General features: G+C 47.7%; 5 protein-coding genes and 1 non-coding gene across 6 annotated transcripts; 4 read left to right on the top strand and 2 right to left on the bottom strand.

The window, feature by feature from the left end:
• Window positions 1–1,480: 1,480 nt before the first annotated feature.
• GGS22DRAFT_t104 lies at window positions 1,481–1,568 on the top strand. The gene has a single exon. It is a non-coding gene; the product is annotated as a tRNA-Arg (tRNA).
• A 1,140-nt stretch (window positions 1,569–2,708) lies between these two features.
• On the bottom strand, window positions 2,709–4,712 carry GGS22DRAFT_169089 (uncharacterized protein). The gene is made up of 3 exons (XM_047962260.1): window positions 4,625–4,712; window positions 3,440–4,569; window positions 2,709–3,353 (listed from the first exon to the last, which is right to left on the bottom strand). Exons 2-3 carry the CDS (start codon window positions 4,514–4,516, stop codon window positions 2,886–2,888), a joined length of 1,545 nt encoding a protein of 514 aa, XP_047816759.1. The 5' UTR covers window positions 4,517–4,569; window positions 4,625–4,712; the 3' UTR covers window positions 2,709–2,885.
• Window positions 4,713–5,038: 326 nt separating this feature from the next.
• Window positions 5,039–7,221, bottom strand: GGS22DRAFT_169086 (CoA-transferase family III). The gene is made up of 5 exons (XM_047962259.1): window positions 6,543–7,221; window positions 6,446–6,477; window positions 6,252–6,378; window positions 5,684–6,188; window positions 5,039–5,629 (listed from the first exon to the last, which is right to left on the bottom strand). Exons 1-5 carry the CDS (start codon window positions 6,705–6,707, stop codon window positions 5,124–5,126), a joined length of 1,335 nt encoding a protein of 444 aa, XP_047816758.1. The 5' UTR covers window positions 6,708–7,221; the 3' UTR covers window positions 5,039–5,123.
• A 1,077-nt stretch (window positions 7,222–8,298) lies between these two features.
• Window positions 8,299–9,412, top strand: GGS22DRAFT_169082 (uncharacterized protein). Its single transcript, XM_047962258.1, has one exon. The coding sequence runs from the start codon at window positions 8,508–8,510 to the stop codon at window positions 9,138–9,140; it is 633 nt and encodes a 210-aa protein (XP_047816757.1). The 5' UTR covers window positions 8,299–8,507; the 3' UTR covers window positions 9,141–9,412.
• Window positions 9,413–9,499: 87 nt separating this feature from the next.
• On the top strand, window positions 9,500–11,373 carry GGS22DRAFT_42377 (TFIIB-domain-containing protein). The gene is made up of 3 exons (XM_047967054.1): window positions 9,500–9,621; window positions 9,798–9,898; window positions 10,025–11,373. Exon 3 carries the CDS (start codon window positions 10,167–10,169, stop codon window positions 11,316–11,318), a length of 1,152 nt encoding a protein of 383 aa, XP_047816756.1. The 5' UTR covers window positions 9,500–9,621; window positions 9,798–9,898; window positions 10,025–10,166; the 3' UTR covers window positions 11,319–11,373.
• Window positions 11,374–12,510: 1,137 nt separating this feature from the next.
• On the top strand, window positions 12,511–13,832 carry GGS22DRAFT_169080 (uncharacterized protein). Its single transcript, XM_047962257.1, has one exon. It carries the CDS (start codon window positions 12,605–12,607, stop codon window positions 13,652–13,654), a length of 1,050 nt encoding a protein of 349 aa, XP_047816755.1. The 5' UTR covers window positions 12,511–12,604; the 3' UTR covers window positions 13,655–13,832.
• Window positions 13,833–14,271: the final 439 nt, after the last annotated feature.

Here is a 14,271-nt window from a genome sequence, read left to right as displayed (position 1 = left end):
CTCCCCTCAATAGATTTCTTCTGTTGGTCGCTGTATCGAAGGTAAGTTTCGTTTATCACCTGCGGTTATAAACTCATCCTACATATGCTGATACCTTTTCCTTTTTCGGGGCCTTCTTATTCGCACCATCTGATCGTGCCAAAACACGAATCTGTGTCATTATGGAGTAGCTTGTTATCTTCTTCGGGTACCTAAGTCACATCTCCGAGTCCAACAGCTAGGACTGGTGTAGATTGAATAGTCGTCATAAATTAGGTAGCGTGGCACACTCTAGGTTGATACGTACCTATATTATAACCCCTCGAAGAGCTATTAAATTCATTCCAAAAGTTTAATGAGTGGACGGCGAGGATGGTCAAGTAGAATGCATTGGTTACCTAGAGATCTACTCTCATGGCAGGCCCGGATGATGCGTGATGCGTTGTCTCGTTGCACAAATAAAACTTTTCTGAATTGGTGAATATGAATGTAGGTAGCTACAGTATATCATACTCAAAATCTAGGGCTGCTCTCCAGATCATGAGACGTAGCTCGGGTGGCAGACGTGGGAATAGTTCGAAACTCCGTCTTCTATCAAATGACTCGACCGTTATTGGGTTCTTTAATTTATTACCCAGGTACCTACCTTAATAGTACGGATATGTGTAACTGACGGTGCCCAATTGGGAGGAATAGAAAAGATGACTACTTAGAAATTCATCGAATGTGCTATTAATGATGGGTTTATTTATTAGAAGTATTGACTGGAACCCTAAGATCATGGTAAATCAAACATCCAACTACCTAGGTGCCTAGGAAATTAGACATTCACGGCATCTCAACTCAGTATACTTAGTAAATCTCATGGCGTTCTTTATCAGATATTTATGTACACGTCTAATGCTACTACATATGGCAAAACTAGCCTCTAGAAAAGAGAAAGTAGCTCTTCAAAAGAAGAAGACTAGGTAGATCTATCCAATAATTCCCAAAAGAGCAACTATCAACCTATGAAGGCTATATAAACCAGAGCAAACGTGGTAAACTCTACATTCTGTTAACTGCAATTAATGGTACTTTGATGCGAATGTGAAAAAGACAAGACTGGGTAAACAGTAAGCTCCATGTAAACTTCACTGTAAATTTCAATTAAGCATTAGGGTCTCCAAGACTACTACTTAGGTACCTAGTAGAAAGGTAATTTCTAACGTAGGATATCACAAACTGACCATATCCATTACGCATGCAATACAGAAAACGAAGGGTACTCAAAAAAATATAAAGCGATAATGACGACATATTATGCTATATGCTCATTTGATATATGTGAGGTACCTATTGCTGTATCATGGATTATTCGAAGTTACAGGTTGTGGTGATAGTGTCATGCAGGAAACCCCCCCAAAAAGGGGCTAGGGGGTGAACAAAACACTGATGGTATATAGTCTAAGTTTTCGTCAGAGTTAACAACACAACAACCCCACCTCCCAATTGTTAGTTGGGCTGCCTGGCGAAATGGTATCGCGTCACTTTCCGGTTAATTCCCTGGAACATGGTGAAGATTGCGGGTTCGAGTCCCGTGGTGGTCGTTCTTCTTTTTGTGAAATTTCACCATTTCCATTCGTGTATTTAGTAGCACTTATCTATTAATTTTGTTAACGATTTGAATTCATATTCACCATCTACCTAATACTTATTAGGTATCTAAGGAACTTGGAGATAACATTGAATATCTGGCCTGAGTCCAATCTGGTTTTCTTTCTTTCTGAACTTTCTCATCTCCGTCATTTTTTCCAGCCACCCCCACTCTAAATGTAACGGCGTGGCTTGCAAACAGATCTTTAAGCTGGCTAGGAACCTTACACATCGGATAGTGCACCCCAGTGCTGATCGGAACCCATTTGAGCTTCCAAGGTTATTGTTGCGCAATCGATCTTACGAAGCTGTGAGTCATTTTACTGTGCAAATTTCTCACCGATTTCATCTTTCATATTATATACCTTTCGGAGGCAGCATGGACGATTCTTCTAGGCGTCTCTGCTCTTGGCAAAGTTTTTCGTCTTGGCACTAGATGGAGTGGAAAGAGTTTGACAATTCTTCTGTTTCTGCGATATTAGATCGGCTTTTACGAAACAATTCTTATCTTCTAGACCATTACGTGCAATATCCAAGATCATGGTCCATATCTTGAGAGGCAAGGATATACCGCCCTTGCTCCGGAATCCGGATATTGGTGCTATCGAGGACGAGGAGCTGTGTCGAATAGCGGATGCCTACTCTGTTGAAATTGAGTAGTAGTAGCTTGTCCTATGTGAGGAGCTTTCGGGAGACATGGTCCATTTGTACAACCATCATTTTGTCTATACTAATTGATGCAATGCACGTTTCTTGCGTCTGGTAGATCTCGAGAACGATTATAACGAATGTATGGCAAAGCGAATGTTGCGGGGACTAAGTTGGCTTGTGGCTATTTGTAATGTGTGAAATAACACCCCAGGCTTGCAGTCTTATGTATGCCCAGTACGCAACAAAGAGTCAACAAATACAGGAAAATGGTCGGCTTGACTGCCAATGCATGTACATTACTTGAGAACTTGCCTATGGACAGGGAAGAAAATCCCAATAGGGTCTTGACTATGGAGGTATTGTCCACTCAAATTATATTAATGCCAGTGTTAATCTAGGCTAGCATTAGCAATTAAACATGTTAAGTGACCATGGTTACACACAGTAATTGATCGTTATTGACAGCCTCTGTACAATATACACACTCCATTCCACGAACTTACAATAGCCTTGCACCCTTCGACAACTAGGGTATTTTGCGATCCTTCTTGAATTCGTCATTCCGAATCGCGGGCTTCAATGCTCGCCTATATTACAGCAACGCGCCATCATAGATGACTTCATACAGCCATCCCATTCTCCATGATCTTCTTGCCCTTCGCATCGTACGACGTGACGCTAAAGGCCTCGTAGTCGTTATCGTCCTTTAGATCATCCTCATCCATCTCTAACCCCACCAGACATCCTTGCCCGACTTTAGGCCAGGCTGCGGGTACGGACTCGGTCGATGATTCTCTGGTCGCCTGGGCTTGGCTCTCGGCCGTGCTTCCTTTCGTAGTGCTGCTCTTTACGGTTACGGAGTGCGAGTCTGGCGTCGATACCTTGCTGGAGTAGTGGGTGGGACCGACGTTGATGTTCGAGTCCGTCTTCACGCGCGCGCTATCGTACGAAGACGGGCGGCCCGCTTGGGTGCCGCCACGCTTAGGTTCGTTGGCTGGGAAGATCGGGAGGTCGGGGTGTAGTTCCGTGCTGTACATGATGATGTTGACGAGCTGGGCGTGGGGGACGCCGGAGAGATACGATCGCTTCTATGTAGCTGTTAGAACTTCCCCCTAAGTACCATCTACACCCTGCCATCTCATCAATAAATGAAAATAAATAAAATCAAACATACCTGCTCTCCACTCTTTCCCGCCCATCCAACCCCCTTAAACCCATCTAAACTCTTCTTGCGCGCAAGGTGTCTCTCCCGCTTCGCCACGCACCCGCGGCAGAACCACGAGCGCGCCTCGTTGCTAACGAAGTCGTCGTCGATATACGGGTCGTGGCACATCTGGTGCCAGCAGCAATTACACCCGTCGCAGAAAACCACCTGATTCGCCGCTAGGCTCAGTCCGCGCGTGCATACCTTGCATAACGCCTGCTCAAACGTCCGCTGTTTGCCGTATGCTTTGCGCTTCTGCGCCGCGTCGCGTGCGGATTGCGCGGATGGGTTGTATTGCGAGGGTTTCTGTACTTGGCGTCCGGATTTTGTCATGGTGAGGACGGATTGCGCTTCCCGTGCGGACGCGGAGGCGGTGGGGGTGGGACCTGAGCCTTCGCTTGAGGAGAGCTCGCTTAGGCTTGAGGTCCCGTCTTCGTCGTTGTCGTCCTTGCCGCGCTTGCGTTTTGTACCGCGCTGCGCTTTGCTCTTAAGTTTCGCGGGCAGCGGCTTTTGCGCCGGAGTCGATGATGCTGGTGCTGACGGTGCCGACTTGGCTGTGGCCTGCGTCGGGGTCTTGGCCGGAGCAGGCGTGCGCAGCTGGAAGGCGTCGTTCATGGGCATGCGCATGGTGGTTGCGGTTGAGAATTTCTGTTTGCTCGAATACGAGGATGACTGTTTGGGCATGGGCATGGGCATTGACATGGTTAGTGATGTGTTCATGTTCATGACGAGGCGTCTCTTAGCGTCCTCGTACGTCGACTTTTCAATGCTCGTCTTGGTCACGGTGGATGATGCGGATGAGAGGGCCGACGACAGACTTCCTGGCTTGGAATTTATCCGCTTCAAGATCATCTGCGTCGCTGCCGAGAATTGCGGGATGTACGGAGGGCGACCAGTGGAGCTAGCTGTACTTGGCGCTGGGCTTGATGCTTTGGGGGCTGAAATTTGTACGGGTTGCGAAGGCGCTGCAGCTTCGACTGGTGTTGCAGGCGTATTGCCCTTTTCCTCCTGGATGGTGGAATCCATGGTTTTCTCCTCCGTCGACATGACGATTAAAGAGTGGCAATTGAAAAGGATGATCACACCACTTTATTTGGGTGCTGCGGGATTGTGTTAGTGGTGGCTGCGACGACGGAATTGACGATGATGACCTACCATAAAAAGGTGACAATATTTAAGTATCCGCGCACCGGGAAAAACGTCTGCTCGTAGACTTGTATTCAATCTCTTGATCGTCTTACTAGAAGATGTAAAAGTTATTGAATTGAATATGGAAGGTTGAAATTCATAGGTGGAGGCCGTTGCACGTGATATTCACGTGATGGTGTGATTTCTTGGAGGCTCCTGCCCAAGCTATCAACTTATTTGGACTTGACAGTGTTTCAAATCTTAACTAAGTTTAGACCTTCTTTTGTGTTGTTGAATATTTTAAGGTTAAGAAATGGATAAGATACCCACCTTCGATATAGTGATATGCCATAGCTATCCTCGAGTTCCACCAATCCCCCTCAACCTATTTCAAACCACTTTCTCCCCCATCACCAAATGTTACTTTTTGTGACTAGAATCAGATCAGACGACAAAGACGGACGAGAAAAACATGAAACTGGTCTGCTTGAATTATATATTCTTTTAGTCATGATTCAATTAGATTTTACCTTACAGCTCCTTTCTCCTTCAGTGCAGTTACCTCACCAGCGTCCAACCCAAGAATCTCTGATAGGATTTCATCCGTATGTTGGCCTAGTGTTGGAGGTGCAATTCGGACACTAGGGTTACTCTCGCTGTATTTAACAGGTGTGTTGACCAACTTGATCGAGCCACATTGGCCATGTTCTACCTCAACCACCATATTCCGAGCCTTGGTATGCTCGTGATTTAGTGCGCCCTGGACATCGTTGACAGCAGCGTATGGCATGCCCTTTCCTTCGAAGACTTTTAGCCACTCCTGTGTCGTCTTCTGGGTACTAATTTTTTCGATCTCGTCTTCAAGCTCAACCCGGTTGGCTACCCGTTGCGAGTTGACGCTATATTTCGGATCCGTCTTCCACTCTGGTCGCCCTAGACCGTCGCACAGGATCCCGAATAATCTGTCGTTTCCGCCACCGAAGAGCACATCTCCATCTTTCGTCTTAAACGATTTGTATGGCACAATCGATGCTGCGATATCATTAGCGAGTCAACCACAGTAATAAATATTTTTTCTATGCTTACGATGAGCTGTGCCCCATCTACCCGAGTCTTTCTTCCCACTGATAAGACAACTACTTGCGATATTGGCAAGCGTTGCGGTTTGGCAATCGCTTAGGGCGACATCGATATGCTGGCCACGACCTGTTTTGGCGCGAGACAGAAGGGCTGCCATGATACTATTACTGGTGTAAAGGCCGGTGGTTAAATCCGTGACAGCGACGCCGACTTTCACCGGAGGTCCGTCTCGATTACCGGTAATATGCATCAGCCCAAACTCCGCTTCCACCATGACGTCGTATCCGGCTCGCTGAGAGTACGGCCCCGTTTGACCGTACCCCGTGATCGAGGCATAAATCAAGCTAGGGTTGATTTTATGTAACGTTTCGAAGTCCATGCCGTACTTTTTCAGTGTGCCTGGCAGGTAATTCTCAACCAGGATATCGCATTTCGCTGCAAGCTTGTGCAGGATCTCCACACCCTCGGCATGTTGAAAAGATAGGCCGACCGACTTCTTATTGCGATTTACCTAAATAGAAATTAGGATTAATGATGCATCACAGCATCTGCGGCTGTGCGACGGGCGACTTACACCTAAGAAGTAGGCAGATTCACCTGGACCTTCGAGGTGAGATCCGTCTCGGTAGGCTGCATATGGCGGCCCCCAAGCTCGCGTATCATCCCCGCGCGTCGGGTGCTCGATTTTGATTACTTCTGCGCTTGTATTCGATACGGTATTAGCTCAAGGTAATCTTTGCGTCATAAAAAATGATGTATCGTTTATACCCAAGGTCGCCAAGGATCTGTGTACAATACGGCTACGGCAAAGTCAAAGTAAGCGAGTGCGCACATAGCTGAGGCTGGAAGGATCATCGCTACATACGCCAGCTAAAACCCTAGTCATGTCCAACACGCGGTAACCTGCCAAAGGCAGTGACGACGGTCTTTCATCTTTCACGACAGAATAGCGGCGTACTAAGCTGCCTTGCTGACAACTCCTAAGGAGCGTCGTGCCACGACTGGCGCGAGCTATAGTGCGACTGAACATGACGATTTATTGGTGATATTGATGTGTGAGACATAGAAGAATGGCTATATCGGCGGGTACCCGAGATCTTCGTGTAGTGTAGTAACTTAGAATTTACAAGCTGACGCCTCCAAGGTCGTGGGCCAAAGCGAAGCTAAGACAGGACGATGTTCAATGAAAGAATTGGCGTTTACGTATGCAACGCCATGGAAGGTTTCTCATCGGACGTCCTCATCAGGCACGGAGGATCATTCAAACGAATGCCGCGGTCTGAACATCGGAGGTGGAGTTCTCAATAGCGAGAAGCGGCCGCTATCCCCGATCAGTTGGAGTCCCAGAACGTTTACCCCACAATCTCCATTAATAAGCTATTCTTAGTGGGAAGAAAATGGTTCCTGAATTCATATCCGCATCCCTTGCCGCGATGGGCAAAGAATGTATTTCCCATTGCGGTTCTAGTTGGCGGCGCCGCGGTAGTAAGCTGACAAGATATTCTTTTCATCATAAACGCCAGACTAGTTCTTATCAAAAGGATTCGTCGATCGTTATTGTTGGTTTATTTTTTTTCAATTGGAGCTATCATAAAATAACCCGGCACATATGAGCAGCTGAGACTCAAATATCCTTGCGAACGGAAAGGAACGGTGGGCAGTGCAATGATTGCGGGCACAAAATAGCTAATTTGAGTTAGGGAAGAAAACAGAAAACAAACCAAAGCTGTTAGCGTACCCGTCGCCAAATCAAGCCTGAAATAGATACGCATGATGTGCTTTACCCCTTGCGGGAAAGCGTCCTACCAACAACAAAGTTCCGAGATTGGTTGTCGATTTGTCAACTTGTCAACTTTACAGCCTGACAAGAATCACCGTATCACAGCATTCATCATAATGATCTGCGCCGCGCGAGTGGTAAAACTTAAACACAGGTGTATCAGCTTGAGGCATACGAGTCGATGGGTTGCACTGGCAGACCGGTAAGCACACAAGATAAAGCAGAAACCTTCTCGCCAATCTCGAGGCGTTCTTTGATACGCCTTAGATAAGATACAGATTAATTATTGGCATTTCATGGCATTTCAATTTCGGTAGGCTCGGTTGACGTAGCCTCGAAAAGGTCCACGATGTGTGCGTTTTCCAAGGGGGCTCAGCCTCGAGTGCTTGCGACGGAATTTTGCCAGATACTACGTTTAGGGCCTTGCGATAGGTGGACCAGCGCTTAGCACAAGCGAAGTGCGCTGAATACGCCTTCAAACAGCATATTCCCTGCATATACCTCGTACGTGTTGAGGGGAGTATGCGAATTTTTGAACTAACATCTGTCTGGGCAGAGAGGCAACACTGGTATGTTGGCCTTTTTTTGTCTTCACCTAAGGTGTACATCATTACGCATGGATGACAATAGTTGGGTCTGCCATTTGCAGCGCCTCTCTCCCATGTCTCCCGATTTGTATTGCAGGGATTCTGATAACCCCGTCATGGTCCCGTATAGGTGGGCGGCATGTCGTATGTAGCATGTAACCCCATATAGGTGACGGGTCAGATTTGATTGGTCCAATAATAGAATCTTGTCTCGGTCATTCCAATCGGTATCTTCTCGTATTCCCAAGTGATACGTTGGATGCCAGGCTATGGCTGTCGCTGGGAACGCGGGGGGAAGATCAAGACTTAAAAGATGTCATCTTCCCACTTCGTTCACACCATACACATCTGATTTCTTTTTCTAGCCTTGTCATGGAGTTGCGGTAGATATTTGGGGCCACCTTCTACCGTCACCGCTTCGTTCGACTTCGGAATATCACCTGCAGTGTATGACGAAACTAACATGTCGCCGGCTTTATATCCCCGTACGGCAAATGATGCGTTCGATGCACAACTAGATTCTCCACCAGAATCAAGGGAGGCTGCCACTACCGGAACCACAATGGAACCGTGGTTAATAATCGTCATCGTCGTTGGAGCTCTCATCTTAACATCGCTATTTGTCTTCCTGTTAATCCACTTCACGAGAAAACGACGACGCACCGTACATCATGTCTATCAAGACCCATTCGGTCGGAAAGATCGCCATAGACGGAATATGAGCGAGACAGATCGCCAGGCGGCGGAGGAAATAGAACGGGCTGCGATGATACGAAAGTCACTAGCCAGTCGGACATCTTCGTGGGGTGGGAACAGCTTAAGATATTCGGGGATATCGGATTATCAGATGGACGAGTTTGGCCGGCAATCGCAAGAGGAACATCAACCCATGGCGCCGATGATGCCGCCGAGGGAGAACTGGAAGGAATTGGAAGCAGGGACTCAAGGATCGGGAGTAACACCTGGGGTACATAATACAGAGATGGGAATCCATCCGGCGCTTCTACCACAACCTCAGTTGGCGTTTCCACAGCCGTCAAGAGGACCGTCGCCGAATCGAGGGCCGCAACCACCACGATTAATCATTCCTTCATAACTGGAATACGAGTTCTTATTTCGAATTTCGAATAGTCACACTACTTCTCATTATTTTCGAATTATCCGGGTATAGATAACACTGCAAGGACTAGGGATTTCATTTAATTGATACCACAGGGAGCATCGCATCGGCGTTGGAGGATTGCAACAAGGCTACCGTACAATTAGTTATAGGATCTATGATAATGATTAAAGCTTTAAGTGATATCTGTACTGTACTCTGTTGAGGTGGGAATTTGAATGATTTTGCTGCTTTTCGGCGCACAGACCAATCACAATCCATCTCACCATACAGCCATGTGCCATGATAGCTACACTCATTTGCTAGCCCTGGAGATGTTTCCTAACAAATTTCTACCTACTTCGTAGAGTTTGGCACAAAACTATATAACAATAACAAAGTCCAGCCTTGTTCAACACAAACCTTGTACACACACAATTACTGCGGTGTGCTGTGTTCACCTAAACCGGTCAAAAAGGTGAACGAACAACCACAAAGAGGATTTACCTGCTGGTAGATTACTCTTTTCTTTCCTTTCTATTCATAAAACAGACTGTTTTCTCTTTATTACCACCACATATCTGAGAAGTAATTATAATATTTCATCTGAAGAATTCCTTGAACACAGAACGTTTTCTGATTTCATTTATTTAGTAATCTTCATCTTCCTCATCATCACGATTCGACAAACCACATTTCGAGACCTAGCAATTCCGAAGTACCTAGGTACCGCGCTAGCCAGCTCAAGTACGCAGGTACGTACCGACTTAACTAGTACGAAGTACTTATGTACCTATGTACCCGACTTTCAATGTTTGACCAATTGCTTTTGCTTAATAATAATTTTACCTTTTTCTGAGACCCACTCTGACATTCCACAGGCATCTTCCTCGCAACTAATGTTTGCGCCTTCTTTCCACACCGTCGTATTACTTTTTTCCCTTCTACAACAACTTTTATCATCAACCGCGCTCTCATCCCACGTCACCACCGCCATCGCAACCGACATATTGTAATCCTGCCATGATGGCGACCGCGGCGCCCCGCCCGGAAATCGACTTCGCTGCTTTGGGTTATGGACCAGCTCCTGCTACCCAGAACGGCGCTCAGAACGGCGCTTCGAACGGTGCTTCAAATGGCGCCCAGGATGGTGCCCCCGATGAAGAAGAGTACAAGGAGAATCTCAACAAGCGATTAAAATGTCCCGACTGTAAAGAAGACCCTCCCAATCTTGTCGAAGAGTTTTCGTCGGGCGATATGGTGTGTGGCTCCTGCGGCCTGGTTCTTGGCGATCGTATCATCGATACGCGAAGTGAATGGCGTACTTTTGCCAATGACGATCAAGGCAATGACGATCCATCTCGTGTCGGTGACGCTCTTAATCCTCTCCTAAACGGCTCCCAACTTGAGACCGGTATCGCTTTCGGCGAGGGCATGCGCGCGCGCGAGCTGCATCGCGCCCAGAACCGAGCCGTCAACGACAAGGCCACGAAAACCCTCTTAGCCGCGTACCGTGAGATAAGCAATCTTTGTGAAGCTATTAGCATTCCAAAGACTACTCAAGATTCTGCCAAGCATATCTTCAAACTGACCGAGGATAACAAATTGTTCAAAGGCAAGCCACAAGAGGCTGTCATCGCTGGGTGTATCTTCGTCGCATGCCGCCAGTCCAAAGCTCCGAGAACTTTTAGGGAAATCTATTCATTGACCAAAGTCTCGAAGAAGGAGATCGGCCGCACGTTTAAGGCGCTTGAGAAATTCCTGCAGAGCAACCGCGAAGCGAACACGAGCGGGTCGTTCCTCATGGTCGAGAACTGGGAAGCCACCGGTACGACCGGCGCGGCTGAGCTATGTGCTCGATACTGCAACAACCTCCTCTTTAAGAATCCTCACCTTATGGAGAAGATCTCCAAGACCCTGGCGGAGAAGAGTTCGTCTCTAAAGGACCTTGCGGGTCGATCTCCGCTATCAATTGCGGCCGCCTCTATCTACATGGCGTCCCATCTCATGGGTGATCCGAAGACATCTAGAGACATCGCGCATGTGGCTGGCGTTAGTGACGGCACCATTAGAACTGCGTATCGTCACATGTATCCATCCCGTGAAGAACTGGTCGAGAAAGATTGGCTTGCGCCGAAGGGCACCGGACGCATGGATAGACTCCCCGTGAACTAGGGGTCCGGAGACCGACGTGCCCGAAAGTGCGCTCAGTGGCAGGCGGAGAAAGCCCTTGCGAAGACGGCTTGAGTGGCATTGGGCTAGAAAGCTTGGACGATTCAACCTGCTAGAAGGACATGGAATTCGTTGACCCAACAGAGATCGGCTTATAAGATCTGCAAGTCATTCGAAACCTCCATCTTTCGTTATCGTCTACAATCGCCTTTCTCAGATCGCTCACTTGCATAAACCTCATTCGCATTTGACGATGGGGTAAAAAACAAAAACTCGGATTGTGGAATTGCAAATGGAAGCAGACCGTACTCGCCGTCGGGGTGATTTCCACTGGCCGGTACATGTTTCTTTGATTTCTATTTCACGTCTTCTTGCTCTTGAAATACAGAGCTCGTCTTTTTTCTCGCCCACAAGCACCGACGGGAATAGCTTGTGGTCGGTCGGCGTCTAGCCGATATGGGTTGCATCAAGAAATTGATTATGGCCTACGATGGTTTTCTCCGGCAACGAGGCATGGCATGGGGGCGGTAATGATGGGGAAATTGATATTAGGGCATGTGCTTAGTGAGTCATTTGCGGTGTTCAGCTGGGGACTGGAGATCGTGAATACAATCGAGGGCATTCATATGACTTTGCTGGATTGTGTTTCGTATTAAGTCTTTAGTCAAGTCTAATACGACTTCCGATTGAGCATATGCTGGGTATGTAAGGTGAGGTTTGCTTTTCTGATGATATACCCCGTCCCCTTTTCCTTAACTTCCAAAGATTCTATGATGTCTAAATAATTACCCCGTCGTGGGTTAAGTGTTCACTAGATTAAATCGCTGTACCAACTAACTAGATGAATGAAACATGACTGTCTACTACTATATGTATATTTGGACAGTTTGATGATTTGTTAGCGTTATTGTATGTATACTGCATTCTGTACCAACTTACATATGTCGTCGACACCATCCAATGACAAACCTTGCAAATTATATGACGTACCTTCCCATTACTTACCTAGGTTGAACCCGAAGCTGTGGATACCACAGGAGCTAGAGGAAGCTACTCGGTTCGCAATAGCCCGGCAAGATGACGATAGATCCCCGATATAGGCTCTTACCGGACCCCGCATACCGCTACCGCTCCGCCCCCGCGTTATACAACAATACTGCATTGCAGGTAGGTGCTACCTGAAGTACGTGCTGAATCTAACTTTGTGTTACCTAGGTACCTACTAGGCACGCAATCGTATAATACCCCGAATTTTCTCCAAACCAATAATCTTCTACTCTTTTCTTTATATGTATCTCCCCCCAATGCTCTTCTCCAAACTCGCTCCTAAACTCACATCCCCATCTAGACGTCTATTGTACTCTTCCCTTGCAAACACCAATACCACCGCCGCTGCTATGAAGCTCCTCTACCCCACCTCCCTCAAACTCGACATCCAGAGCCTCGAGGGCTTTAGCACCGACCTCGTCCCGTACGACGTCAAGGCCCCGATCCCGGACTCGGCCACCGACGCAGATATCCTGGTAACCTGGACCAACAGCGCCGACAACCTCAAAGACGCAGCGAAGAAGCTTACAAACCTCAAATGGATCCAATCCCTCGCCGCGGGCCCCAATGATGTCCTAGCCGCTGGCTTCCCCGCCTCGGTTAGAATCACTACGGGCTCGGGTCTCCACGACAAAACTGTTGCGGAACACGCGCTTGGGTTATTGCTTACAGCGGCGAGAAGGTTCGACGAGATGCGCGAGTTCCAACTGAAGAAGACGTGGCCGCAGCATCTCGGCGGCGCGCAGCCCGATCGTCCCAAGGACCGGTTCACCACGCTCCGCGACGCGAACGTGCTGATTTGGGGGTACGGCAATATCGCGAAGACGCTGGCTCCGCATTTAACTGCGTGGGGAGCTACTGTTAAAGGCGTGGCTAGAAGTGCGGGGGTTAGAGAGGGGGTTCAGGTTTATGGCGAGGAGAGCCTGCCGGAGCTGTTGCCGACGACGGATGCGCTGGTTATGATTCTACCGGGGAGCGAGAGTACGAAGGATGTGCTTAATGCGGAGAGGTTGAAGCTGCTGCCGAAACATGCGTGGGTTGTTAATGTGGGGAGGGGCACGAGTATTGATGAAGAGGCGCTGGCGGATGCGTTGGAGAAGGGGGAGTTGGGGGGTGCGGCGTTGGATGTTTTTAAGACGGAGCCGTTGCCGGTTAGTTCAAGGTTGTGGACGACGCCGAATGTGCTTGTGAGTCCCCATGCGGCGGGTGGTAGGCCACAGGATGCGGAGGCGTTGATTGCGTATAATTTGAGGAGGTTTTTGGCTGGGCAGGAGTTGAGGAATTTGGTGTAGCAATTACGGAGTAAGCTATGAATGAAGTGGAACGGGAAGAAAATGAGGAGTTGTGATGTAGATGATGGCATTGCTAAATGGAACCGCATTTCGATAGCTTGTGCTCACGAGAATCATTATAGACTCGATTTCTTTTACTATTATTGAGGATCACTCACAGCTGCATATGACGGGTAGGAACTTAAAATCGATAACATGAGCGAGCTTCTCTTTACCTGTCAACATACAGATCTTATTACACCCCCATACAGAAGATGTTCTCTGCACACGCCATTTCGTCGATAGGATCAGTTTCCGGGACAGTTCGACGAAATGCCTATGACATCGAAGGGTTCGTTAGTGAACGGATTGAGAGCTTTCCTAAGCTTGGTGGATGATCGTCGGCAATCTTCGTCGAATCAAGTTTCATTCGGTCTTTAGAATGCAATCATAAAGATTGAAGAGGAAATCACATCATATAAGAACCCTTGCTTCGGTCCTCCATATACACTGTATGCACAGCTTTTGGGATGGAGTTTAGTCAATCGATCCTTGCTTCAGCTCTCGACAGGGTAGGCCACATGTGCGTGAAGGATTCCGTTCCTACCGATAAAATACGTAAGATTTATAGAAGGAGA

This window comes from Annulohypoxylon maeteangense (assembly GCF_022496945.1).
Source record: "Annulohypoxylon maeteangense strain CBS 123835 unplaced genomic scaffold GGS22scaffold_14, whole genome shotgun sequence".
NCBI lineage: Eukaryota > Fungi > Ascomycota > Sordariomycetes > Xylariales > Hypoxylaceae > Annulohypoxylon > Annulohypoxylon maeteangense.
This window is presented reverse-complemented; position numbering and strand designations above follow the sequence as displayed.

Excerpts from the sequence above, each read along its gene's own strand:
- GGS22DRAFT_169089 (XM_047962260.1), bottom strand. The coding sequence starts at position 4,516 with ATGTCGACGGAGGAGAAAACCATGGATTCCACCATCCAGGAGGAAAAG. Across the intron at positions 3,354-3,439 it reads CGGGAAAGAGTGGAGAGCAG|AAGCGATCGTATCTCTCCGG; the intron begins GTATGTTTGATT and ends ACAGCTACATAG.
- GGS22DRAFT_169086 (XM_047962259.1), bottom strand. The coding sequence starts at position 6,707 with ATGTTCAGTCGCACTATAGCTCGCGCCAGTCGTGGCACGACGCTCCTT. Across the intron at positions 6,189-6,251 it reads AATCTGCCTACTTCTTAGGT|GTAAATCGCAATAAGAAGTC; the intron begins GTAAGTCGCCCG and ends ATTTCTATTTAG. Across the intron at positions 5,630-5,683 it reads TAGATGGGGCACAGCTCATC|CATCGATTGTGCCATACAAA; the intron begins GTAAGCATAGAA and ends ATGATATCGCAG.
- GGS22DRAFT_169082 (XM_047962258.1), top strand. The coding sequence starts at position 8,508 with ATGTCGCCGGCTTTATATCCCCGTACGGCAAATGATGCGTTCGATGCA.
- GGS22DRAFT_42377 (XM_047967054.1), top strand. The coding sequence starts at position 10,167 with ATGATGGCGACCGCGGCGCCCCGCCCGGAAATCGACTTCGCTGCTTTG.
- GGS22DRAFT_169080 (XM_047962257.1), top strand. The coding sequence starts at position 12,605 with ATGTATCTCCCCCCAATGCTCTTCTCCAAACTCGCTCCTAAACTCACA.